This window comes from Cladophialophora immunda (assembly GCF_000835495.1).
Source record: "Cladophialophora immunda strain CBS 83496 unplaced genomic scaffold supercont1.1, whole genome shotgun sequence".
Classification (NCBI taxonomy): Eukaryota; Fungi; Ascomycota; class Eurotiomycetes; order Chaetothyriales; family Herpotrichiellaceae; genus Cladophialophora; species Cladophialophora immunda.
Window position 1 is genome coordinate 6,021,276 of NW_015622541.1, and position 22,431 is coordinate 6,043,706.

Genomic DNA, 22,431 nt, shown 5'->3' on the forward strand with positions numbered 1-22,431 from the left:
CAATCCGAACTTGGCCCTGTGTGACTCAAGCTCTCCTAAGCAGCGCCAGAAACACAGCCTTGCGTCCTTGGACGTGGTCGAGATACGCATCCAACTCATCATCTTCCTCGATGAGGCACGGAATCTCGTTGCCCACGGCATCCTTCTCAACCCCGTAGATTTGTTCCGCTCTTGCATTGGGATACCTGGCTGCGATCATTGCATGGAGCTCCCGAACAGTGCGGCCGGTCAACGACCCGAGCCAGAGTTTCGTAGTCGTGTAAATGCTCGAGTTAGGGTGTGGACGGACATACGCAGGTGTCACGCTCGAGATCTGTGGGGTGCCCAAATGATCCGCCACCTGCAACAGGTTGGGGTCGATTTGAAGGTCTGACAAATCGTTTTGCGGTGCCGCGGTTTGTACATCACCATATGGCATCGCAGGCAGAGCATCGCGGTACGCGCTGGTGGCAGGGGCCGGTGCGGGAGCGCCTGGCGGTGCAGGTGGTTGGAGCGCAGAGTCCGCCGCAAGGGTCAAAGGGTGAACGGGCTTTTTCCTAAAAGTGCCCTTCCTCTTCGCCCGGTCGTCTCGCACACGCTTCATCACATCCCGACACAAGAGTTCCATTGCGGCGAGCTTTCGGTTATGCGTGGGGTCGTTCTCGCCCGGTGCGAGGACGCTCTGGAGATATGCGTTGCCGGCAATCCAGCGATCTTTGAGTTCCTTCCACTTTGCCGGTCCCATCTCGAGTTTGCTGGTGTAATACTCCGATTCGAGGATCTCGTAGAATTCGCCGCGGACTTGTCGACTTTGATCCGGATTCAAGCCCAGCACCTTCTTGGACTCCAAGATGGTCAATCTACGACCTAGGGTCCGGATTCGCTTCGTGACATCAGTGCAGATAACGTCCAGTGCGAGCTCTTTGGATTGAAGATTCCTGGTGTCGTGCCACATCACAGCCTGTAACAGGGTATTTTCGCGAACCAGTCGATCCTTGACGGCTTGCCATTTCTCTATTCCAGCAACTGTCTTTTGCATAATTTGCTCCTCATCACAAATCGACTGGAACTGATCGCGAATAGCCCGATATTGTCTGGGATCAAGACCCAATATCTCCCTGCTTTCCTCAAGTGTGGTCTCAGAGGGGAAACGCGGTGGCATGCCTGCGGGATCGGGTGGAAGACCTGCATACCCTTTGGTTCGACGACGACGTTTCTTTTCTCTCCAGCGCTGGTCACTGATGGCTTGGAGTTCTTGAAGTCTCTCCTTTTGGCGCTCCACAAAATCCGGTGGCGGATCATCCGGCACTGGATGTTGTTCTGGTTGAGCGATGCTTTCGTCAGTGTTCGCACCCTCGATCAACTGCCCTTCGAGACGAGGTTCCGTCTCATCAGCGGCTGTTGGCTTGGCACCGTTGGGAATGCGCATGAGCCAGCGGTTCTTAGCACGCAGTCTCATTAGTTCGCGTTCCTTGATGTCATGGCCTTCGGCTTGAAGAGTATGAAGCATATCGCGTTGGCTGTAGTTTGCCTCCCATAGCTGTCTCACACGATCGACCAAGTCCTCATCGCGAAACGATGGTTTGCGTTTCGACGGAAATCCCCACCTCTTGAATTGTGTCTGGAAAGCGCGCTTGGAGGGGGTGAAGTTGGTAGCTTCTCGCATGTACTGCATAATCTCCTCGAGGGACTGATTCTGGTTAGCCGTGCGCGATCGGGGTTGCGGCCACCAACTGTGACGGTTGACATACCTTTCTGTCCTCGATGTAGAGCTTGTACAGCACATCTCGGTGAGGTTCCCAACTGTAAACCTGTTCGAGAGTCAAAAATCGTACACGAACTCTGAGATGGTGGGGAAGAATACCATGATGGCTTACGCGACTCGAAAAGCGCGGTTGATGCTGTAATGCGGTCGTGTACTGGAACTATGGTGAGGCGGGACATCTCGAAGGTGCAAAACTTGAAAGGAGTCACGGAATGCGGCGGGCGGTTGGCAGGCGCGGAACAACTGTTTTTCCGAACCCGACGACGCAGCCGCGGCAGTCCCAGCCACAAGGCTGGCGCCTTCTCGCAAGGCTGTCTCATCTGCCGAGCTCGACTCGATATCTGCTTCGTTCCAGAGAGATTCTCTATGTGACGGTCAATGCCTCTCTCGGACCAATCATCTTCTTCCATTCTTCATCAACACCAATCCTCTCACTCCTAGGCTTTTGGAGCCACCGCTGCTGCCATTCCTTCGTCATCTGCTCCCAGTGAGTTACTTCGGCAACTGCAAATGAGGCTGCGGCGTCAGCACACTCCTTGACCTTCAAAAAAGGGACCAAGTGACCACAATCTGCCAGAACCACCTCTTCACTCGGCCTTCAGACTGTCCCCCGCTCCCGCCCACTCCAACACCCGTACTCGCCATCTTCTTTCTCCTTAGCTCTGGTGTGGCGAGCTCAGACTGGTCTCCGAATATGTACAAGACAGGTGGCTTCAGCTCGGGAAGCCGGCGGAATATTTCGGCGGGCTCAGGGCGATAGAAGGGATACCCCTCCTCCACATCCTCCGGGTGCATATCCCCATACACGGCCCGATCCCTCTCAGGTGCAATACCCGGAGTACCGTTATATTTCGGTCTCAGATAAGAGAAGACCTCTTGAGACTTGGGGGTGGTTAACGTCACGCCCGGTTCCTCGCTCTCGTTCCTTTCTGGATAGAGTTCCGTGGGTAGATCCCGGAGACCATATTGCACCCACTTCTCAAAGACCCTCGGGTCCCAGGCCTGATAGAACTTGCTGCTCGCGAACTTTGCCCGGGCTTCTTGACGGGATGGCCAGATATCTCGACGATAGGTGGACGGTTTAGCGAATGTCTTGCTAGGATTCTCAGTCTGTATGACCGGGTCAATGAGAATTAATGCCTGCAACAGCCTAGGATGAAGAAGTGAGAGCTGCGCCCTAGAAAACAGTTAATGCTTTGCACAGTTCAGTGGTCGACTGGGGATGTACAATTGCGACGCTCCCATGCTATGCCCAATCCCTACAAGTGGCTGAGGCAACTCATCTTGCTTCTGGTTGATCAGAAAAAGAAAGTCTCTGGCACCATCCCACCAGTTTGCTGTCACCCGTCAGCAAGCTTCGGAATGTTCCACATATGCAGACGTACGATCATTGCCCAAAGCTTTTTCATTGAGGATATAGCTCTTCCCCTGGTGAGCAAGGTCGGCAATCCATATTGCGCGGATGCCGCCCCCGACAGCTCTTAGTTTGGTGTAGAGGTCGTCAAACAGCGGCTCATATAGCTCCTAAAGATGGTCTCAGGCATGGAACATGTCGAGCGCTGCTCTGAGCAGGCACAGAGTACTGACCTTGGGAAAGCCATTGGCATGTGCAGCGATAAAGGTGATGTCGCTTGGCACCGGATTCCTGCGTTCATGGGGAATATATTGCTTGACAGAGAGCCTCAAGGCGTTTTCACAGCCAACCTCTGTACCCCTCGGCCAGTGGCGCGTATGTTGAGTGCGCACTTCATGTTCGATCACGCGAAACTGGCTCAAGCTTCTTCGAAAGGTGTGGACCTTCACCTTCAAGCCATGTCCTCTGACGGAGAGATGGGCACTGCGACCCAGGGGCATATTCTCAAGCTTCTACTGCAGCCGAATTTCTCAACATCGTGACAGGACGTTGGCGTAGTGTATCATTATGGGCGAGTTGTTTGGGATGATGACAAAATCGGCTTCTGGATGGTGCTCGGTACGTGGCCGAGCCCACGGGAAACTCTCGGAAATCATTGTGTTCTCTGGCTCAACCCTCACCAGTTCTCCTTCTTGAAGTCTGCCCAGCAATTCTGAAGCCTGTGGATGGTATCCTCCGAGTGAGTGCCAGCATTCTGCCCCATGAAATGATGATACACCGATCTAGTCCGTTGAGAATGATGTCGATTTCCCAGCCGAATCGCCTTGCGACTGAAATGACTCACATTTGGCCCGAGGGCCTCGCCCAGCACAGAACAGTCGAAGGGACATGATCCTACGTCTCGTTCAGACCGCAATGAGCATTAATGTGTCTCCATAACCTCCCATCTATAGGAGAGCCTCAACACGCCAGGTGAGTCACTGCTCGGGAATCGGTGCTGCGCCACAGCAAGGCTGGCTCGACAACCACCAAGAACCAAATATATGAGGATTGCGTTCCATCATTCCCGTTCCCTTCCATTGACCATATAAATCTTCTAGATTGACAAATTGCTGCTAATGGCGGGAATCGACCACCTAAGGGATGCAGCTTTGAGCCTGCCTTCGGACTTGGTATGCCACTTGAGAGGAGTCGCGGAAAAGCACCTCAAAGACATTGATGAAGAAAGATTACAAGAAGAAAAGGACGAATTGAAGAGAACACAAGATCTCGAGCACTATGGAAAGCACAAGAAGCAGGGGAAGCAAGGGACAACCATGACGTCCATCGGGGTGCCAGTGCCAAAGATGAGACCAGCCCAAGGTACAGCACATACGCTCCCCACAAGACTGACCTGTTGACGAATGCCGTATAGATGTCCTAAAGCGACTCCAATGGGATACTGATCTTGACGTGTCAAAATATGTCATTGGATATTTAGAACGATTCGCTGGTATTAAAGAGCTTCCCGCAACGAAATGGATATCTGAATTTACCGAGGAGGAATGGATCCCCCAACATCGTATCAAATACTTCAAACGACTCTGTGAGAACGGGGAGGAAGAGATTGTCTGGGACCGTGAGAAGCGGATTGACAAGATCTTCGGCAGTGGCTTGAGGGTGAGCGGTCCGGAGGACGATGAGAAGATGGACATTCGTTCCGAAGATGGCGGTGTCAACCTCCTTCCACAATAGCCGAACAACTGAATTTGGATTTGCATTCCAGAGTGGAAGTGCGTATACTCTGAGCGGCGCAAGAGGAAACCCGACTTCATATACTACCAGCCTTGGGTTTCGTGGCGGAGGACAACGGAGAAGTAGAGACCATGAATCGGCGAATGAGTCTCAGGCATCGCTCCAACAATATGTAGCAACCTACGGCATGTGCCTCTCGTGCAGTGGTGGAGTAGGTCATTCCGGGGGGGAATGGTCTGGCGGGCAAAGAAGATGCGAATGCAAGCAAGAGGCTGCGCAGGAGGAGGCATGGCGTCTTGGCGTCTTTGCTGGAGTCTTGCGTGAGTGACTAAAAGCTTCACCGTAGTCTGCACTACCTCGAAGTATGTGACACTGAACCGTTATTCACTTTTTTTTTGGACTGCGGCACATCAATTGTTCTTCGCTGCACTCTCGTTCGCCTTTATGGCATCCTGACACTGATGGCCCTCTTTGACGTGTAATATGATGTTTCCTTAGCGTACCTCCCCTCCTTGGAGATTGCCCATGTCTAGGCCAGCCCTGCATTGGGTAGTGGACCTATACCAGCAGATCCAGAGACATATTTCTCCATTCAAAGTCATGGCACAAGCAACACCAACTGGCGCAAGCCACGGGTCTTCGCCGCCAAAGCTGACAGGCAGGGCCTTCTACGAGAGCATCGGCAGCCCCAAGTACATCGTCGCCCCCATGGTCGAACGCTCAGAATTCGTCCGTTCTCTCCCCGCCTTCGGCGTTTCACCAGATTTGTTGACTTGTTCTCCAGGCTTGGAGACTCCTCACTCGATCCTACCTGGATGAAGAGCGATCAAAGTCCTTTCTAGCCTATTCGCCCATGCTGCACGCGAGATTGTTCGGAGAAACGGCAAGGTTTCGAGACGAACACTTCCAGCCGACCAGAGACAGTTTGGTCTCGAAGGAGAAATCATTATCCTCACCCTGGTTAGATGGGAATCCAAATTTGGACCGACCGTTGTTTGTGCAGTTCTGCGCAAACAAACCTGAAGATCTCCTAGAGGCGGCACAATATGTGGCCCCTTACTGTGACGCGGTCGATTTGAATTTGGGATGTCCTCAGGGTATCGCCAGAAATGGTCACTACGGGGCGTTTCTGCAAGAAGATTGGGACACCATTTACAACATGATCAACAAGTTACACAAGGAGTTGAAAGTCCCTGTGACGGCCAAGATGAGAATACTGGACACCAGGGAGAAGACGCTGGAGTATGCCAAGATGATTCTATCCGCCGGCGCCAGCATATTGACAGTGCACGGGAGACGGAGAGAACAAAAGGGCCACAATACTGGTATTGCGGACTGGCAAATGATCAGGTACCTTCGAGAACAGCTACCGCCAGAAACGGTGATCTTTGCGAATGGGAACATTCTGAATTCGGGCGACCTAGAATCCTGCCTTGCCGCAACCGGAGCCGATGGTGTCATGAGTGCAGAGGGCAATCTAAGTGATCCTACAATTTTTGCCAATCCCCCAAGAGAACACAATCCCCGAGAGTACTGGTACGGAGCGGAGGGGAAAGGAGGATATCGTATGGACGCCGTGTTCAGAAGATACCTCGACATTATCCACCGATATGTTTTTGATAGAGAACCGCCGATGCGCACGCCCCTCTATGTCCCTGGGGATCCTGAAGAGGTACCTCAAATAATGGAAGCCTCCGGTGATGTGGCTCATGAAGAGGTTCGGCCAAGAAAAAGGCAAAAACGCTTCAGCAAACAACAGCTCGACCCAAACATCAGATCGATACAAGCGCACCTGTTCCAGCTCCTCCGACCCCTGGTTTCCAGACACACCGACATTCGAGACGCGCTGGCAACAACAAGATGCGGAGACATTAATGGCTTTGAGAGAGTTCTCACCATGGTAGAAGCGGCCGTCAAAAACGGACTCGACGATCACGCCGCCTCACCAAACGTCGAGTCCAAATTGATAACTGAAGACGGTGTGGATGAGGAGTCCGAACTTGAAGTGACGCCTAGACAGACAACCACATTGAAATATCAGAGGCCGTGGTGGGTATGTCAACCCTACATCCGACCCTTGCCGGACGAAGCTATCAAGCTTGGTGCAATGCAACCGCGCAAGTGGAATGCGTCCAAGGTGGATTCGAGGGAGGCGGCAGGTAACAATGGCGATGCAGGCCGGAGACTGGATGTCTTTGAGACACAAGATCAATCTCTGTACCACGTCGCAAAGGAAGAACTCCCAAAGCCTACCCTGGTCTTCGGCTGAAAATGATTGAACAGTGCAAAGGGCTACCTGCGCTCGCTACTGCAATCATCATGTGTACAACAAATGAATCGTCCCTTTCTACGCCATCGTCGCCCTGATCGAGGTGCCTGCAAAAAGATCTTGTGCGCGAAGAGCAATCAGCATTCTCAAGTAAATCAATATAAACACAAGCCCAAAGTTTTCACACGAAACAACTACCAAACCAGCAAACAGCCGTGACATCAACAGACGAGTTATCCTTGTCATCCTTTCAATTCCTCGGGCGGTGTGAATCGTCAACATCCAAACAAGGCTTTCTCGTCATGAAACTGCATCTGTGCCTGACAAAGTCGGCTTTCCTAGTCGCTAATCCCTAGCTTAGTCTGAAAGATCCATGGGAGCGTCCCCTTCATCGTCGTCTGACGAGATATCCATTGGAACGTCTTCCTCCTCGGGGTCGTCCTCGCCATGGGTGGCCACGTGGGACTGGTCTGCGTCTTCGTCGTCAGAAAGGTCCGAGCGCTTGCGCTTCTGGCCAGCCTTCTGCTTCAGTTTCGCAAGGTATTTGTTGTCTGGCTTGACGTGAAACCGGTCGACCAGCTCCTGGATGCGGCTTCTCCGTTGCATGATGGCCCCTACTGTCCGGTCAGTGCGCGGCGCCTTCGAATCTGCCTGGATCGTGCCAGTGAATGTCTTGTTGAACGCCTCAGCCCACTCCTCTTTCTTCGCGTTGCTGACTAGCAATTTCTTGCTCTTGGGGGGCTTCGACGATTTACGCTTTTCTTCCAAGAGGTCCTCGGACAATTTGATCAAATAATCGTCCTCCTCCTTGCACCATGGTTGACCGGGCTCGTTCCTGGAGCTTTTGATTGTTCTGCCAATCGCTTGTCGACGCCAATTGTTCAGCAACTGGACGTGCGACCCGTCCTCAAAGTCAAACAAGTCTTGACCTGACTGAGGCACTGAGGCCTTTCCCTTGGTAAGGCCTGGCCATTGGAACCTTGCGCTCTGTTTGAAGCGTTTGAAGGTGTATTTCCCCCTGGAGATGTGCTCGACGAGGAATTTGGCTGGATTCGGACAACCTACGTGAGCTCTTTCATTTACATCACCGTCGATGTTGATGAGAAAACCTTCAGCACCGCGCTTGTCGGGCTTTTTGACCTTTTGGGGTTTTTTGCCTCTTTTGCTCTTCTTACCGGTGTCTTCTGTGTCGGCAGCGTCATCAGGGGTGTATTGATCCGGTTCCACACCCCAACCGTCGTCCATGAAAACCTCCGGAGGCACTTCACACTGCTTCGCCGTTGGCCATTTCATTGATTTCTCGTTGATGTTGACACGGATGCCGAAGTCGAATTTCTTCCCGTCAGGATCCTCCTTGGTGGATTTTTGAACCTCTCTCGTGGGGGGTCGAACGGGAGGCACCCCACGAAAGAACCAGAATGAGACAGCCTCAATCAAATTCCAATTATGATCCTGCAGCACCGCACGCAGGGAGTACCAGTCAGGCCGTGCAGTGATGTTTACGAACTCTGCCAGCCGTTCATCTTGTTCTCTCATGATGTCGACCTCGTCAGGGTCGATTTCCATTGGCAGGCTCGTACGCATCCGGTCAAAGTCGCTAAGCTGGAGTCGAATGTCCTCCAATGTTGTGAAACTGTCGATGGCCTCGCCAAGATCCCACATGTTGACATGGAGAAGAAGTATTGCCTCTGAAGGACTCAAGGTTGTTGAGTCTTCTGTTTCGGATTCGTAATGCAGGCGAAGTGCGAGGGCCGCGTCCCGACGCTCTTGTTCTAAGTTGGCATTGAAACGGCGGCTGACTTGGTTTCCGCGCATAGCCCCCAACGTTTTACTTTCTTCTTCTTCCTCTTCCTCTTCCCCGTCTTTTTCATCTTTTTCATCATCGTCATCTTCTCCGGCAGCAGCAGCAGCAGGAGCACGGGGTATATCACTTAAGGAACTCGAGGAGCTTGAAGAACTTGAGGAGCCTGCGCCGTCTTGTTCTTCCTCTTCCTCTCTCTCTTCGCCTTCGTCTTCAGAGTCTGATTCCGTGCTGGAGCTGGAGTCTTGCGCATCGTCGCGGCCAGCAAGGATCCTAGCTCTGTCCACCTGCCACAAGTTATAGGCGTCCTCGATATTCCAGTCTGTGGAAGCGAGGTATGTCTCCAGCAACGTGCGGTCGGTGACGTTGGGTCGGAGCCGGTCTCGCAGGGCGTTGATTGCCTTCCTGCGTTCGATGGCTGTCAATAGACGCGGGGCGCCAGGCCCAGGGGGACCTCCGGGAGCTGACATTCCTTTGAATGTTATATGTATGTATATGACGGTAAGTTGGTTCGGTGGAGTGGTTGACTATGTTGAAGAGCTCGAGGGTGGGAGGAAAATCCTTTGAAGGGTTTTAAGCACCCTGTTCGGAACCGCCCCTTCGACATGGTCTTTATGCGGCTGGTCTTTTGGCAAGTATCTTTGTGCCCAATGCCTTTGTGTCTTCTGCTTCCTTGAGAACTGCTTCCTGGAGGACGACCAATCTATGGATGCCAGAAGGCACGGCAAAAATGCAACAATATCCAGAATCTTGCAATGTGGCTTTGCGTGGTCAGGGGACGAATCTCGGCGGAGCACAAGCCCGGCATCTTCTAGACATGTTTGAGACGTACCAAATGGCATCTCGTGGAAGAGAGGCTTGCCATCGTCGGTTCGGGCGATCGAGGGCTGCACTCGGACTCCTTCGCTTTCTTCTGACCCAGCATTGTTGATCTTTTTCTGGACTCGTCGCGCCGACGGATCTTTGTCTCGAGATTCGACGAAATTCTTTGTGTTTTGTCGCCCAATGCGGCGACACGTTCTGCTGCTGCTGGGGCTCCATTGTTCTTCTGTGCGGAACGTGGCTGTGGTTGCTGGAGGAGTGGGCATTCATTTCCTCCGCTGCGCACGCCAGATGTGCTCGGCTCGCCCATCTCGAGACGCCTCCCCATGCAAGGTTCGTGTTGGGTGCAGACGATGCTTCGAGCATCGATTGCGACAATATGCTGAGGCAGACTCCAATGATGAGCTAATAATGCTTCTGATGCCCATCTATTTCAGCACCATCATATAGATAGATATATATAAGAACTGCTCTGCGGTAGATTCAAGAGCAGACGTGCTCAACTCCATTGTTGAGCTTTGCCATGGATCGACGAGGCTGAAAGCCCCTAATTGCGGTGCCAAGCATGGCCCCCCAGCCTCGTCAATCGTTTATTTTTCGTATATCGATACGAGCTTGTTCTCTTCTCTGATGCTTACCACTGGCGCCAGGCATCATATGAGACGAAAGGGAGGCCACGTATTCCCAGGCAGCTGGAGTGCTCGAAGGACGCCATCACCAATGTTCCCCGTCCCGTCCGTCCAGCTTCCGACCCAATCTGAAGCACTGGAACATAGTACACGAGACATTTGACTACTGCACTAAGCTCTGGAAGTCGAACAAAATGCATATCCTCTCTCTCCTCTATCCTCCCATGCCTCTATACTGGCACGCCAAGCCAAGGCTCCGGCCCAGAGATCCCGACCGCCTTTTGCCCCCGCGGTCGGCAGGACAAAGGAAAATGACACAAACAAAGGGGGAAAAGCGGTCTGAGGTGAAAATTCCACTGGAGACCAGCAACCCATCCAATCCGTGGTGTGATGTGGCCTGAAGAGCGCATGATTGGACCTCTTCCATCAAGCCGAGAGAACGGGGTCTGCCTGCCCACGTAACATCTATCTAGGTTTATGAGTCGACGGATAGGAGTCTTGTGGATTGAATTTACAACGCCGCCTCAAGGTTCGCGGGGTCAACGTACGCTTTCAGCACTGGCCGTGAACAGACACCATCCACCTTGCGTTCTTTCACCGCTGAAAGCGTCCAGCCTGGACTGAAACCGGATGCGGATCCTTTTTGTCTTTGTGCTTGTTTCTTTGGTCTTCGTTGCTTGTCCTTGGAGAGGGACGAGATCAGCCCTGGCCGAACGCGGCGAGGGACATTTCTTTGCACCGGAACAGGCTGGCGCCCCAGTCCAGGGCTAGCTTCTGGTAGGAAAAGAGAGCTTGTGGGAGAGAGTGGGAAAAGGTGTCACGGGAAATGCTTTGATTGAGGTATACCCATGAAAGATGAGAATAGCAGACATGTTATTTGCATGAATAAATACAAATGACTACTCGTTTTTGTTTTTGTTTTTTTCCCTCCGACTTTGCTCTCTATTTCTATGGGGATACTGATTAGTTGTACGAATAGGAAACAAATGCAACATCATGACAAGCAACTTTAGGAAAAACATAGTAGCCCCAGCCCCTTGCATTGTAACCGCCTTTCCGACTTCCTTGTCAACATTCTGAAATCCTGGCACAGCGTAGTGCTTCGCAATCACCCATACAAGTCCGAGTCTTCGGCTTCGTCGTCGTCATTGCCACCCATTTCAACGTCATTGTCGTCCTGGGCCGCGGTGTTGGCACCCGGGGCCGCGCTGCTGGTAGTCTGACCCCCAGCAGCGTTGGCGTTCTGGGCCGCACCGGTGCCAGCTTGAGCTTGATTGCCAGGCTGAGACTGGACCTGGGGGGCACTGCTCACATTGGCCGCGGCGGGAGCCGCAGTGGCACCGCGGCCGCTCTCCTGCTCAAAGTCCGAGTCGACGTCGCTTACCAACTCGCTCTCGTCCTGGACATCCTTCCACTTGCTCTTATCATGCTTCAGCATGAAGTGCTTGGACAGGGCCGCGATCCGGCACCTGTGCTGTCTCAGTTCCGTCATCGTTCGCGCGGGTCGAGGCACGTCGCCTACTCGGCCCATGTCTATCCTTCTTCGCTGTATGACGAAGCTGCCAACACCACCAGAAGCTGGTTTGTACATCTCCTTGTCGTAGAATCGCTGGCCCGCGAAGACCTGGTTAAAACGGTTTGCGAGATCCCGCTGTTCTGCAAGCGGCAATGGGATAGGAAAATTGGCGAGGTTCTCGAATCGTTCTTGGGTCTGTATGTATTGCAGGGGATCGGTCCGACCAGGGTGGCCGTGGAGCTGGCCGGCTCTGTCGCAGAATTTCTCCTCGATCCGCATAGCTTCCTGTTCCACAAGCCATTGCTCCTCATATTTGTTGAAAGGCCCACCATTCGGTTCCTTTTTGCCGACGCCGGTAATCTGGACAAACCGGTCGTTCCTCCAGCGGTTCAATTTCGTAATGTGTTCTTTGTTGTGGCAATCAAATTCGACCTCTTTGACCGTATTATCGGGCAATTCGTTCCACCGGAAGGGCGCGTTGTTTTTCTTCCCGGTGCCGAATCGCCCTTGGAACCACTCGATGTGGTACTTGCCATTTTTGATATATTCGATATAGAACTTGGTCGGGTCTGGACAGTGGACGACGGCCGGAGAGCGATCAGGGTTGATGGGAGCGCCACGAGGAATGCCTGTGGCGCCGCGACCACTGCGGATATAGTCGCGACCCGGGATCTTTACCTTAATATCGACATCCATCTTGTTTGCCTCGTCGCTCTCTCCTTTGTTGGGGTCAACGTTTGCTACTCGACCTGAACTCCGGGTTCGGGCTTGACGCGCTCCTACCCCTCGACCTTGGCGCGAGTCTTCAGCGCCAGTTTGCGGCTCGTTCTGAGGTGCTGATCTAGACTCATCAGCGATGATTCTCCTTCGCTTTCTCATTGAAGAGGGAAAAGAGGCGAGCACCTGCTGAAGCTCATCAGCATGGCCTCCTGAGATGTCAGTCTCTGCATCGCTGCTCTCCGGGTCGCTGCCTGCCCTTCCCTTTCCGGCCTTCTTGCTCTTCTCGGTAACCCACTGATCGAATTTGTCGAGGTCATCATCAAAGAACTGGAACTGACCATTTCGCACCTGCGGAGGACGGTTGACATTGATCCCCCGGAGCCCATTATGCTCTTCTTGATCTTCAGATTCCTGAGGTGGGAAGATCACGTGCAACCCCCCGGCGGCCATCCAAGCTTCGGTGGCGGAGGCTAGATTCCAGTCGTGTTGTTCGAGCAGTTTTTGGGCAGAATACACACTGTTAGTGGCTGACATGTGCAAGAACTCAGCGAGTCTTTGGTCCAAGACCAACTGACTGTCCGCAGGCTGACTTAATCTTGCAGCCTCGAGTTCGAAATCGTCATAGTCCCCATTCCGCTTTGCAAGTTCTTCGTCAACAGCATCCGTGATAAAGTTGCAGGCATGATGTAAAAGCATCATTTCGACATTCCCTGTGCTCCTCTCCGGGAATTCTTTCCGAAGGGCAGTCTGCATGTCATGAACTTGTTGGAGTCGCTCCCTTTCAACAGTTGTACCACGACGAATAATTGGCGGAACGACGTTGTCGGGCAGGTTGATTGCTGACGGGTTATCCACGTACTGCCAGAATTCTGCTGCAGCACGGTTGACATCCCAATTGTTGCGTTGGAGATACCAGCGCAACCTGGCTCCCGGCAAGGCGTGAGGGTAGGCAAGCTGGTGTCTGAGCGCCGTTATACGCGCTTCTCGTTCCCCATCGTCGCGCGGCGGGGGAGGATCAGGAGGATTTTCCTGGTAGCCAAGTCTGCGGTTGACTGGTAGGATGATGTTGCTGGGATTGCCTAGATTGGGACCACCTTGACTTGTGGCGGGCTGGGTTGCGGCGGACTGGGTTGTGCCTGCTTGACTGGGACCGCCACTAGACAGGCCACTGGCAGTGGTTCCTCGACTAGGGCCACTTTGGCTACGAGCGCCTCGACTGGCACCACCCCGGCCACGGGCAACTCCTCTAGGAACACCTCGACCGGAGCCGCCTCGGCGAGGAGCGCCTCGATTGGACCCACGTCCGCTGGGATCCATTGTGTCAACAGCAAATCAGAGTTCTGAGTAGAGCCGATATGTTGAAGAGCAGACGGAAGGCTTCCTCAGGAGACCCGAGGCGGGTTCACTATTTAGCGTTTCTATCATATAAAGTTGTGTATCACCCAACATCCGCAAGCGGATATCGTGGGAAGTACTCTTGTAGGACTCTTTGTGCAAACAAAACGCACGAGGAGGCCGCTTGGAGAGAGGCCTGTGAGAGCAAAGGGGCTTTGACGAGATAGTATCGGCTCGAGAAAGCATGGGCTCCAAGCGACGATAACGCCTCCAAACAGCCATCGCGGTTGACAAGATCTCGGTGAGCATGTCACTTTGGTAAAGGTAGAGATCTTTGGCGTGCAGAGGCAGGATGTTCCTCTCGTAGCCACCTCCCTCTGTGTTTGCTTCTGGCACCTTCACCATCGACGGACAGTGTTAGACTCGCCCTGGAGAAGAAATACCCGTTCCCGGTCAAGGAGTCGGAAGAGACTAACTCAATTCGGCGGCTAGATGGTGAGGCATACCCATAGCCTGCGCTTTGGCCAGAGTAAGGTATGTGGGACTCGTCATCCATCCATGACTGAGCATCTCATCCCCCGACAAGCCTGAAGTTCTGACGAGTCCGGTCGGGCCATGCATTGCGCAACCGATTGCTTGGATTGCCATTTGATGCGTATCTATCCTCATCCTCTCACAAGGGGTGCGTGACGAGACTATGTGGAGGTTCCTGGGTTGTTTCATACCACCAGATACCGGTCCCGTCCATTGAAGACCGAGACGCCATCACGGGCACAGGACACAAGAGCCGTTCGCGTCGAGACAAAGGAAGTGCCGTGTCCGCAAAGAGAAAACAGACCGGCTCGCTCCGTAGCGATCGAGGCCAGCATAGGGGGCATTCTTTGCACAATACAGCCAGGAACAAGCCCGGTGACAATAATGCAAGGTCTAGCCGTCACAAGCCACAAGGCAAGGGTTATGAGTAGTAAAGGATTTGAGGTTGTTAATGGTTGGAATGTGCCAAGCTTCCCGCCCACGACGCGTGTCCCGTGACTCTCCCTGATATCTTGGCAGCCTTGTCTCCAGAGCCTCGTGAAGCCTGTGAGTTCATACACAGTACTGAGGTCGGCAACAGCCTGGCATCCAGCTTGCCAGTTGATTCGATGTGACTGTACAAACAAATGGCCGACGTTGGTATTGAATTGTATGACAAGCCAGGGTATAGACGCACATGTGTACCGATTATGCAGAGGGCATGGATATGCTATCAATAACCAACTACATAGTACTCCCTCGTCTCTCCGAGGTCAACGTCTCCCACTACTTGTCAGGCATTATCACTGCACCGCATGCCGTGTTGGCAATCTCTTACGCTGGAGGCACCCGGTTTCTGGACGTGATGACGCTGCGCCGAGTGGCATCATACCCAACTTTCTTCATCCACTCTTCTGCGCTTTTGATCCTGTTAGGCAAAATGCGGTCCAGCAAAGCATAGTCACGCTTAATCACCCCTTTGTTGTCCGCACTGTTCTGATACAAATGCCACCAATTGGTAAAGTTCTCACGAAACGTCATCAACAGAGCGTTTTCGTCTTTGACAGAGGTAATGCCAACTTTGGTGTCCGCACCCTTGGGCAAATGCCTGAAGTGTTTCTCAACGTTTTCCGTCACAGGCTCGTCGATATATTCAGCCTTCTTGCCAGTCGTGGCTGTAAACGCTTGGGCAAGTGCTGGGCCTGAAACATGGGCCACCGCAATACCCAGGACCTTGCCGTTCGCTTCGTCTTGATTGGCGTAGATCCATGCAGCATAGCGCCCAAAGTCGTCCAGGTGGACGAAGGGAATAGCCCCTTGCCCCAGTGGCAGCTTGAATTTGTACACGTCGTCGTTGCCCCTTTCCGGGAGAAGGAGTTCCCAAAGCATTTCAATATAGGGTCCTGAGTTCTGCGCGTAACTTCGAGTCAGTCGCCCCAACAACGGCTTCTCTCGAGGAGAAAAAAGGCTAAGGAGAAGATGGGCTTACGATAACGGTCCAACCCATTGGACTAGTCGGCTGAGAACGCATCCATTCTAGCGCAAACGGTCAGCAAGTGACGTGGGAGAACTTGAACAGCGATTGCTTCATACCCGTGACTCTTGCTTTCCCTTCATAATGCCCCACGTAGAACTTTGGATCGTACCCGGTCTTCTTTCCGTTGTAATCGAGTCCACTCCAGATGAGATGTTTCACGCCAGCCCTGACAGACAACTCAAAAAGTCGAATCCCCCAGTATGTCTCTGCTTGCTCTCCAAGGGCAAAACCATCGGTGTTGATGAAGGCATAGTCGGATCGTTGAGCAGCTTCAAAGAATCGTTCAACATCATAACCGAAAGTGGCATTCGATTCGACAAGTTCGACATTGGGAAGGCTGCCGATGTCCTGGGCGGCTGACGAAGTAGTGCTGCGCGTCAAGGCGAGAATTTTGTATTGATTTGTGGAAGAGAGAGTCTTGATAATGGCACTCCCTTGGGCGCCGGTGCCCCCAATAAACACAATAGTCTTCATTTCCAGAGAGAAGAACGTTAGGTGAAATATGTGAATCAGTAAATCTGCAAATGGGTACTGGGTACTGAGCTGAGATACAGGGGCATTGACCGGGTTATAAGTACATGAGCAATCTGTTTGCCGGCGGCGTCATTGATCCGAAGCCCGTATGTGAAATTTGGCCATCGTAGATCATTAATTGTTCTCGTACCAAAGATAGTCATGTTGGAGTAAATCGACGCGAGCATAGACAAAAGTGTTGGAGACTGGCATCATATCAGCAAGAGTATGTTGGAAGTCGTACCAAAGGCTTTCAGATTCTCCGTAAGTCTGTGTCGAGCAGAAAGAGTCGGATTCCCGCTTGGCCAGACAGGGACTCAGCTGACGAATGAAGAATATCATCTCATGATTCCACCACTGGTGATCTCGATGAAATTGGAGTTCCATATCCCGAGAGTCAAATCGGCTTCATAAATGGACGTGTTACAACTGGAGCCGTTAAGTAATCAGGGCAAAGGAATCACCAAACGAGCCAAAAGAATAATCACATCGTACTTTCGTACTCGAGGGACACCAAATCATTCCAATTCTTTGTGACTTCGGGGACCAGCTCTTTCATCGAATAAGCCTCAGGGAGCAAGGTGTGCGCTTGGGTTTGAAGGTGGATTTCCAAGTTGCTTCTCTTATTCAGCCGAAGGAAGGGATAGACGCAAGACACAGAAGTTGTCGATTGGTAGGCTGGGCATCAGGGAGTCGGGGACTCTCCATCTTGGACTTGTGGAACTACTGCGAAAAGGGGAAACAACTCGTACCGGATGGAGAAATGGTGGATGAGAGACAAGCGATGGGCTGAAGCCTGAAGAGGCGCAGCTGCGGATGAGCGCATTCGCTGACTCATCCATATCATGTGACTTCGCGTGTCCCGCGGCGCGTCTCCTGCGCTCATCGTGTTTGCGGGGCAGATGCAATTTGTTGTCTGTGCGGCGGATGAACCATCCTATCCCACAACCGCTATCATCGCCCATCCCGATCCTACCCCACTGAACGATGGCTTGAACGCACAACAGACAGGACGTACATCTGGCTCAAACAAGGAGCCATGGTGAACACAAAGCAACCGCCTTGGGAAGGCGTGATGGATGCGTTGGGTGGAAACAGTGAGATCCCCAACCCTATTGTGACAAACAACTCCCAAAACCCGCCTTCTGTTCTCTTACTCACCCTTGTCCCTACGTCACTGTTGATTGCAGATCCTCGTTCCTCTGATTCGGCCATTGACAGACGCCATGCTGATCAAAAGTGATGGAAAAGCGCTGCAGCGTCCGGTCCTGTCGCCGGACGGCAAATCGTTGGCAGTTATAGCCCCGGATGAACGAATACACCTCATCGACCTTTGCGAAGCCGCCAAAGGACGGAGGTTCATCAACGGGCTTAAGATTCCGAAATCGGCACGTGCTTTCCTTCGAACCTGCACCATCCTCCGCTGGTCCCCAGAGACCATGATAAGCCCTGAACGGGAGGCTGCCGAAGAAGTCTTGTCCGCCACATCGTCTGAGTGCGACTTTGGACAATCCTGGCTACTTCTATCAGACAGCAAACGTCTGATTGCACTAAGCACAGATATCAGAACGCCCAAGATGATGTCGCAGGTGGATGACGAGACAGGCGTGAAGTCCAACATCCTTGCTGATTACGACGTCGGGGGCCAGCTGGGGAAACTCAGCCTTGTCGAGTTTGTCTTCAACCATAGACACGCGCTGGTCATGTTTGAGTTTGGCTCAGTCGCAGCTATACTCTCTTTGACCAGGCCTCAGCGAAACGATATCGCCCACATCAAGTTTTCAGACGCTAGAAGTCTTGCGAAATCTCCAGATTCCAAATATTTTGCCTTGCTCCGCCGCGACAAAGCCCAAGACCGAGTGACGGTATTTGAACTGGGGGACAACAATCAGGTGACATACAAGTCCTTTGATTGCAATACCTCAGATGCCCAGGATGTGACGTGGTGCCCGACCGGCCAGCCACTGCTGGCCGTATGGGACTCGCCCGCGCATGGCGTCAAAGTCTCATTTATGACGGCACAAGGCCATACACTCAGACAATTGGAAATCAAATCTTCGGCATTTCAATGGGATCTCAACCTTGCAATCGCCGACGAAGCAGAGGGCGTGGGTCTTACCTTCTGGAGTTGGACCAGGGCAAATCGATACAACAACGCTCTGACACTCCAAGCACTGGCCAATGGACAGAAGCAGGTGCTTGTGAGGTACCAGTCCACCAACAGCACGGGTGCTCGCGCCCGGACGAGACTCATCCATCCAGATCTGGTTGATGGTGCCACGACATTTGTGTGGCTGGAGTCTAGCAAGTCGACGATCGAAAAGGCACCGACGTTCGCACGACAATCCGGTTCTTTCGAGGTGACGAGCACATCCTCTACCGTCGACTCAACCTCACAACCCCGTTCTGCACCTCATTCTCAACCCTCCTCACAAGAACTCGACCAAGTTGACCTGATTGAATTGAACTCAACCCACACACTGCTTGCCACGCGCCTGCGGTGCGCCCCTCGAACGTTGTTTCTCTGGAATGCGCACAGGACATCGAATCCAGTTAGCGTCCTGATTTTTGCGCATGCTATCCGCCAGGTTCACTTCCATCCTTACCTTCCGCATGTCCTTGTCATCGTGACAGCCTCCAAACTCCCGAGATTATATGCTTGGTACCACCATACACTTCCTCCCTCGGCCGGCCTGTTGCCGATTGACACAAGCAGAGCGACAGACTTTTCGGGGACCTGGTTGCCCGAGTGTATTGCCCACAATGGCGGTAATGACCGGTGTCCTTTTCTCCTGACCTCGAGTACTGCGTTCGAAGCTGGATATTTGTCCAGTCACGAAGGAGCAGTAGTTTTCGAAAGCATTTTGCATCAACCACCACAATTCTCCGGGGATGTGACATTTGACCTAGATGGTGACGAGTCGACGACGGGGATGATTGAGACGCCTAGTCGCCCGAGCAGGCCGAAGCCCGACGAGGGCGGAAACGGCACCGCGAAGAAAAAGAGGGCCCGGTTTGATGTGCCGCCAAATCCAAAGACAGACTGGGCGGATGATCCGATCCATGCACAGGCTGGGTATGCGTATGCTTGGTGAAGCTACGAGACAGCGTTCGACCTCCTTGCCTGCACAGAACAGGGACATTTACCTTCGCAATCACAAGCAAACCTCAAATGCAAAATGACGACGGCCATGTGCGATAATGACCAAAGTGAGCTGGGACTTTCGTGTTAGGAGCAGGTACACGGGCGCAATGGCGAATAGAGATGGATTATGGAACAAATGTGACTCGAGCAGTCAGCGGATACGTTGTGTGAAATGTACGAAGAGATGGGACGAGGTTCGAGTATCTCTATCATCATGGCGAATGAGCGGGCGTTTGACAGCACAGGCACATGGAGAACAATAGATGGTCTTGAAACAGTAAACCAACATCGAGCTGGCAAGGGAGGATGCATGGATGGATGGATGCGAGGTACAGTAGCTTAGCTTAACTTTGTATTCTCAATGCATTTACATTGTACATCATGTAGGGGCTAGGTAGGGCATGTCAATTGCTCCCCTCGCAAGAATACGGCAACACCGACTGAACAGTAAGTCTCAGCCTCGTCCCAGAAGGGGGGCAGCAGGCAGGCAGGCAGGATTGATTTCCATTCCTCGTGCCCCACATCCCAGCTCGTCGACCCATCCCCGTCTCGGGCTCACCCAACCGAGCTCGTCTCACACACACGAACCGGTCCTACTCGAACGGGGCGTCCAATGCAAGAGGGAATCGACGTGTGAGAGGGAGAGGAAGGGGGAGGTGCAAGTCTAATACTGTCCGTCGATGGTGAAGGTGCCGGTCTTGGAGATCAGGTACTCGTTGACGGCGACGTCCTTGCCAGACTCCTTGCCGTAGCCGCTCTCCTTGATGCCGCCGAAGGGCGACTCCGCGGCGGACGAGTTGCCGGTGTTCTGTGTTTGGGGGGATGGTTAGCGGGGGATTCGTACAGGAGGGGGTGAGTATAGAAAGTCTTTTCGGCTTTCTTTCTTCCGTGTCTTTCTCCTCCCTCGCACTCTCTCTCTCGCTCTGTCTTTCCATTGCTTGGGGCGGGAATAAACTCATATACTGGCACTGGGGGAGAGGTGGAAAGCAAAGGAAAGGGAATAAAAAAAAAGGGAAAGAAGCTCACCAGTCCAATCATGCCGGCCTCGAGGTTCTCCAGCATCCGCCACAGGCGGTCCACGTTCTTGGTGAAGGCGTAGCTGGCCAGGCCCATGGAGGTGTCGTTGGCCCACCGGACGGCCTCCTCCTCCTTCTCGAACTTGAAGATGCCCGTGACGGGGGCGAAGGTCTCCTCCTTGGCCAGCAGCATCTGCTCGTTCATGTCGGCCAGGATGGTCGGGTCCATGAAGTAGCCGCCCACGCCCTTGCCGGCGCCGGCGCCTTCGTCCGCGGTCGAGCCCTTGTGCGCCTTGCCGGAGCCCAGCAACAGCCGGGCGCCGTGCTTGACGGCGTCGGCGGCCTGCTCCTCGGCCTTGGCCAGCCCGCGCGGCGTCGTCACGGGGCCCATGGTGGTGCCCTTCTCGGCGCCGTGGCCGACCTTGAGCGACTTGGTCTTGTCCACCAGCATCTGCGTGAACTTCTCGTACACGCCCGCCTGCACGTACAGCCGGTTGGCCGAGATGCAGGCCTGGCCCGCGTGCCGCCACTTCAGGGCCATGAACTGCGCCAGCGCCTGCTCGAGGTCGGCGTCGTCGAAGACGATGAAGGGGCAGTTGCCCCCCAGCTCGAGCGTGCACTTCTTGAGGTTCTTGGCGCACAGCCCGGCCACGATCTTGCCCACGCGCGTCGACCCCGTGAACGTGACCTTCTTGACCAGCGGGTGCAGGCACATGGCCTCGCTGAGCGACGGCGTGTTCTCGAGGCTGGTGGTCAGGACGTTGAAGACGCCCGGAGCGAAGCCCGCCTTGGTGGCCAGGTACGCCAGGCTCAAGCACGTCAGCGGCGTCTCCGGGCTGGGCTTGACGACCATGGTGCAGCCGGCTGCGAACGCCGCGCCGGCCTTGCGCAGGATCATGGCGATGGGGAAGTTCCAGGGCACCAGGGCGACGGCGACGCCGATGGGCTGCTTGACGACAAACGTCCGTCGGTTCGGGGCCGACGGGGTGAAGACGGAGCCCTGGATGCGCTCCGCCTCGCCGGCGAACCACCAGGTGAAGCCCAGCGAGTAGTCGAGCTCGCCGACGGCCTCGGCCAGCGGCTTGCCCGTCTCGTAGGTGAGGATCTGGGCCAGGTCGTCCTTGGCGGCCGTGATGAGCTCGTGCCATTTCATCAGCAGCTGGGACCGTTTACGCGGGTTCAGGATGCGGTATTCCTGGAAGGCCTTGTACGACGACTGGATGGCGGCGTCGACGTCCTCGACGGCATTGTCTGGGCACGAGGCGAAGGTCTTGTCCGAGCCCGGGTCGACGATGTCGAAGCGCTTGCCGCTCTTTGCCTGAACCCATTCGCCGTGCACGTACGAGTCCTGGCGCAGCAGGTCCGGGTCCTTGAGTTGGAAGGGGAGAGAGGGTGCCATTGTTGACGTCGTGGAGGGGGATGAGATTCTCTGTTGGGGGGCTACGAGATGGAACGGTGACGATCAAGGTCCAGGTCAGGTCGATGCCGTTGAATCACAAGGAATGGGAAGGGAATAATCGAACTTTGCGGGATGTGGTTATTTTGTAATAATATCATCAATCAGCGGGAACCCCGAGGGCCAAACACTTCGACCACTTCGTCCGCCTCGTCATTAATGGGCGTCAACCCCGCAGTTGCTGCTCGTTTTGCCTCTTTGGCTGGTGTCTCTATCTCACTCGCCCACTGCTGGCCCTTGGCCCTCAACGCTCGGAAGAAAAAACCCCTCTTCCGAGATTGGAGAAGGTGTGACGAGCGGCTTTCTCGCAACCCCGAAATGGAGGCA

At 53.8% G+C, this 22,431-nt stretch overlaps 8 protein-coding genes across 10 annotated transcripts; 3 read left to right on the forward strand and 5 right to left on the reverse strand.

Annotated features, from left to right (window-relative positions):
- Positions 1-25: 25 nt before the first annotated feature.
- PV07_01762 (uncharacterized protein) lies at positions 26-3,598 on the reverse strand (the record flags this gene model as incomplete). The annotated part of the gene is made up of 7 exons (XM_016388322.1): positions 26-1,669; positions 1,731-1,782; positions 1,857-2,108; positions 2,445-2,921; positions 2,973-3,081; positions 3,130-3,268; positions 3,332-3,598. 7 exons carry the CDS (start codon positions 3,596-3,598, stop codon positions 26-28), a joined length of 2,940 nt encoding a protein of 979 aa, XP_016255250.1.
- Positions 3,599-3,791: 193 nt separating this feature from the next.
- On the forward strand, positions 3,792-5,259 carry PV07_01763 (uncharacterized protein). Its single transcript, XM_016388323.1, has 3 exons — positions 3,792-4,070; positions 4,199-4,460; positions 4,513-5,259. Exons 2-3 carry the CDS (start codon positions 4,217-4,219, stop codon positions 4,830-4,832), a joined length of 564 nt encoding a protein of 187 aa, XP_016255251.1. The 5' UTR covers positions 3,792-4,070; positions 4,199-4,216; the 3' UTR covers positions 4,833-5,259.
- Positions 5,245-8,469, forward strand: PV07_01764 (uncharacterized protein). Its single transcript, XM_016388324.1, has 2 exons — positions 5,245-5,561; positions 5,617-8,469. The coding sequence occupies exons 1-2, from the start codon at positions 5,358-5,360 to the stop codon at positions 7,099-7,101; spliced, it is 1,689 nt and encodes a 562-aa protein (XP_016255252.1). The 5' UTR covers positions 5,245-5,357; the 3' UTR covers positions 7,102-8,469.
- PV07_01765 (uncharacterized protein) lies at positions 7,459-9,372 on the reverse strand (the record flags this gene model as incomplete). The annotated part of the gene is made up of 1 exon (XM_016388325.1): positions 7,459-9,372. One exon carries the CDS (start codon positions 9,370-9,372, stop codon positions 7,459-7,461), a length of 1,914 nt encoding a protein of 637 aa, XP_016255253.1.
- Positions 9,373-11,461: 2,089 nt separating this feature from the next.
- On the reverse strand, positions 11,462-13,906 carry PV07_01766 (uncharacterized protein; the record flags this gene model as incomplete). Its single annotated transcript, XM_016388326.1, has 1 exon — positions 11,462-13,906. One exon carries the CDS (start codon positions 13,904-13,906, stop codon positions 11,462-11,464), a length of 2,445 nt encoding a protein of 814 aa, XP_016255254.1.
- A 1,243-nt stretch (positions 13,907-15,149) lies between these two features.
- PV07_01767 lies at positions 15,150-17,233 on the reverse strand. 2 transcript variants are annotated; one of them, XM_016388328.1, is made up of 4 exons: positions 16,983-17,196; positions 16,031-16,916; positions 15,927-15,973; positions 15,150-15,847 (listed from the first exon to the last, which is right to left on the reverse strand). In XM_016388328.1, the coding sequence occupies exons 2-4, from the start codon at positions 16,446-16,448 to the stop codon at positions 15,272-15,274; spliced, it is 1,041 nt and encodes a 346-aa protein (XP_016255256.1). In that variant the 5' UTR covers positions 16,449-16,916; positions 16,983-17,196; the 3' UTR covers positions 15,150-15,271. The 2 variants fall into 2 exon arrangements, with proteins under 2 accessions (XP_016255256.1, XP_016255255.1); XM_016388327.1 differs by having other exon boundaries at positions 16,031-17,233.
- Positions 17,234-17,435: 202 nt separating this feature from the next.
- PV07_01768 lies at positions 17,436-20,009 on the forward strand. Of its 2 annotated transcripts, XM_016388329.1 has the most exons (2): positions 17,436-17,584; positions 17,739-20,009. In XM_016388329.1, exons 1-2 carry the CDS (start codon positions 17,527-17,529, stop codon positions 19,580-19,582), a joined length of 1,902 nt encoding a protein of 633 aa, XP_016255257.1. In that variant the 5' UTR covers positions 17,436-17,526; the 3' UTR covers positions 19,583-20,009. The 2 variants fall into 2 exon arrangements, with proteins under 2 accessions (XP_016255257.1, XP_016255258.1); XM_016388330.1 differs by lacking the exon at positions 17,436-17,584 and having other exon boundaries at positions 17,678-20,009.
- A 287-nt stretch (positions 20,010-20,296) lies between these two features.
- PV07_01769 (uncharacterized protein) lies at positions 20,297-22,047 on the reverse strand (the record flags this gene model as incomplete). Its single annotated transcript, XM_016388331.1, has 2 exons — positions 20,297-20,440; positions 20,659-22,047. The coding sequence occupies 2 exons, from the start codon at positions 22,045-22,047 to the stop codon at positions 20,297-20,299; spliced, it is 1,533 nt and encodes a 510-aa protein (XP_016255259.1).
- Positions 22,048-22,431: the final 384 nt, after the last annotated feature.

Coding starts and splice junctions, on each gene's coding strand:
- PV07_01764 (XM_016388324.1), top strand. CDS start 5,358: ATGTCTAGGCCAGCCCTGCATTGGGTAGTGGACCTATACCAGCAGATC. Junction 5,562..5,616: donor TGGTCGAACGCTCAGAATTC/GTCCGTTCTCTC, acceptor CTTGTTCTCCAG/GCTTGGAGACTCCTCACTCG.
- PV07_01768 (XM_016388329.1), top strand. CDS start 17,527: ATGGTGAACACAAAGCAACCGCCTTGGGAAGGCGTGATGGATGCGTTG. Junction 17,585..17,738: donor GGATGCGTTGGGTGGAAACA/GTGAGATCCCCA, acceptor GTGATGGAAAAG/CGCTGCAGCGTCCGGTCCTG.
- PV07_01767 (XM_016388327.1), bottom strand. CDS start 16,448: ATGAAGACTATTGTGTTTATTGGGGGCACCGGCGCCCAAGGGAGTGCC. Junction 15,974..16,030: donor AGGGAAAGCAAGAGTCACGG/GTATGAAGCAAT, acceptor CGTTTGCGCTAG/AATGGATGCGTTCTCAGCCG. Junction 15,848..15,926: donor CAATGGGTTGGACCGTTATC/GTAAGCCCATCT, acceptor AGTTACGCGCAG/AACTCAGGACCCTATATTGA.
- PV07_01763 (XM_016388323.1), top strand. CDS start 4,217: ATGGCGGGAATCGACCACCTAAGGGATGCAGCTTTGAGCCTGCCTTCG. Junction 4,461..4,512: donor AAAGATGAGACCAGCCCAAG/GTACAGCACATA, acceptor AATGCCGTATAG/ATGTCCTAAAGCGACTCCAA.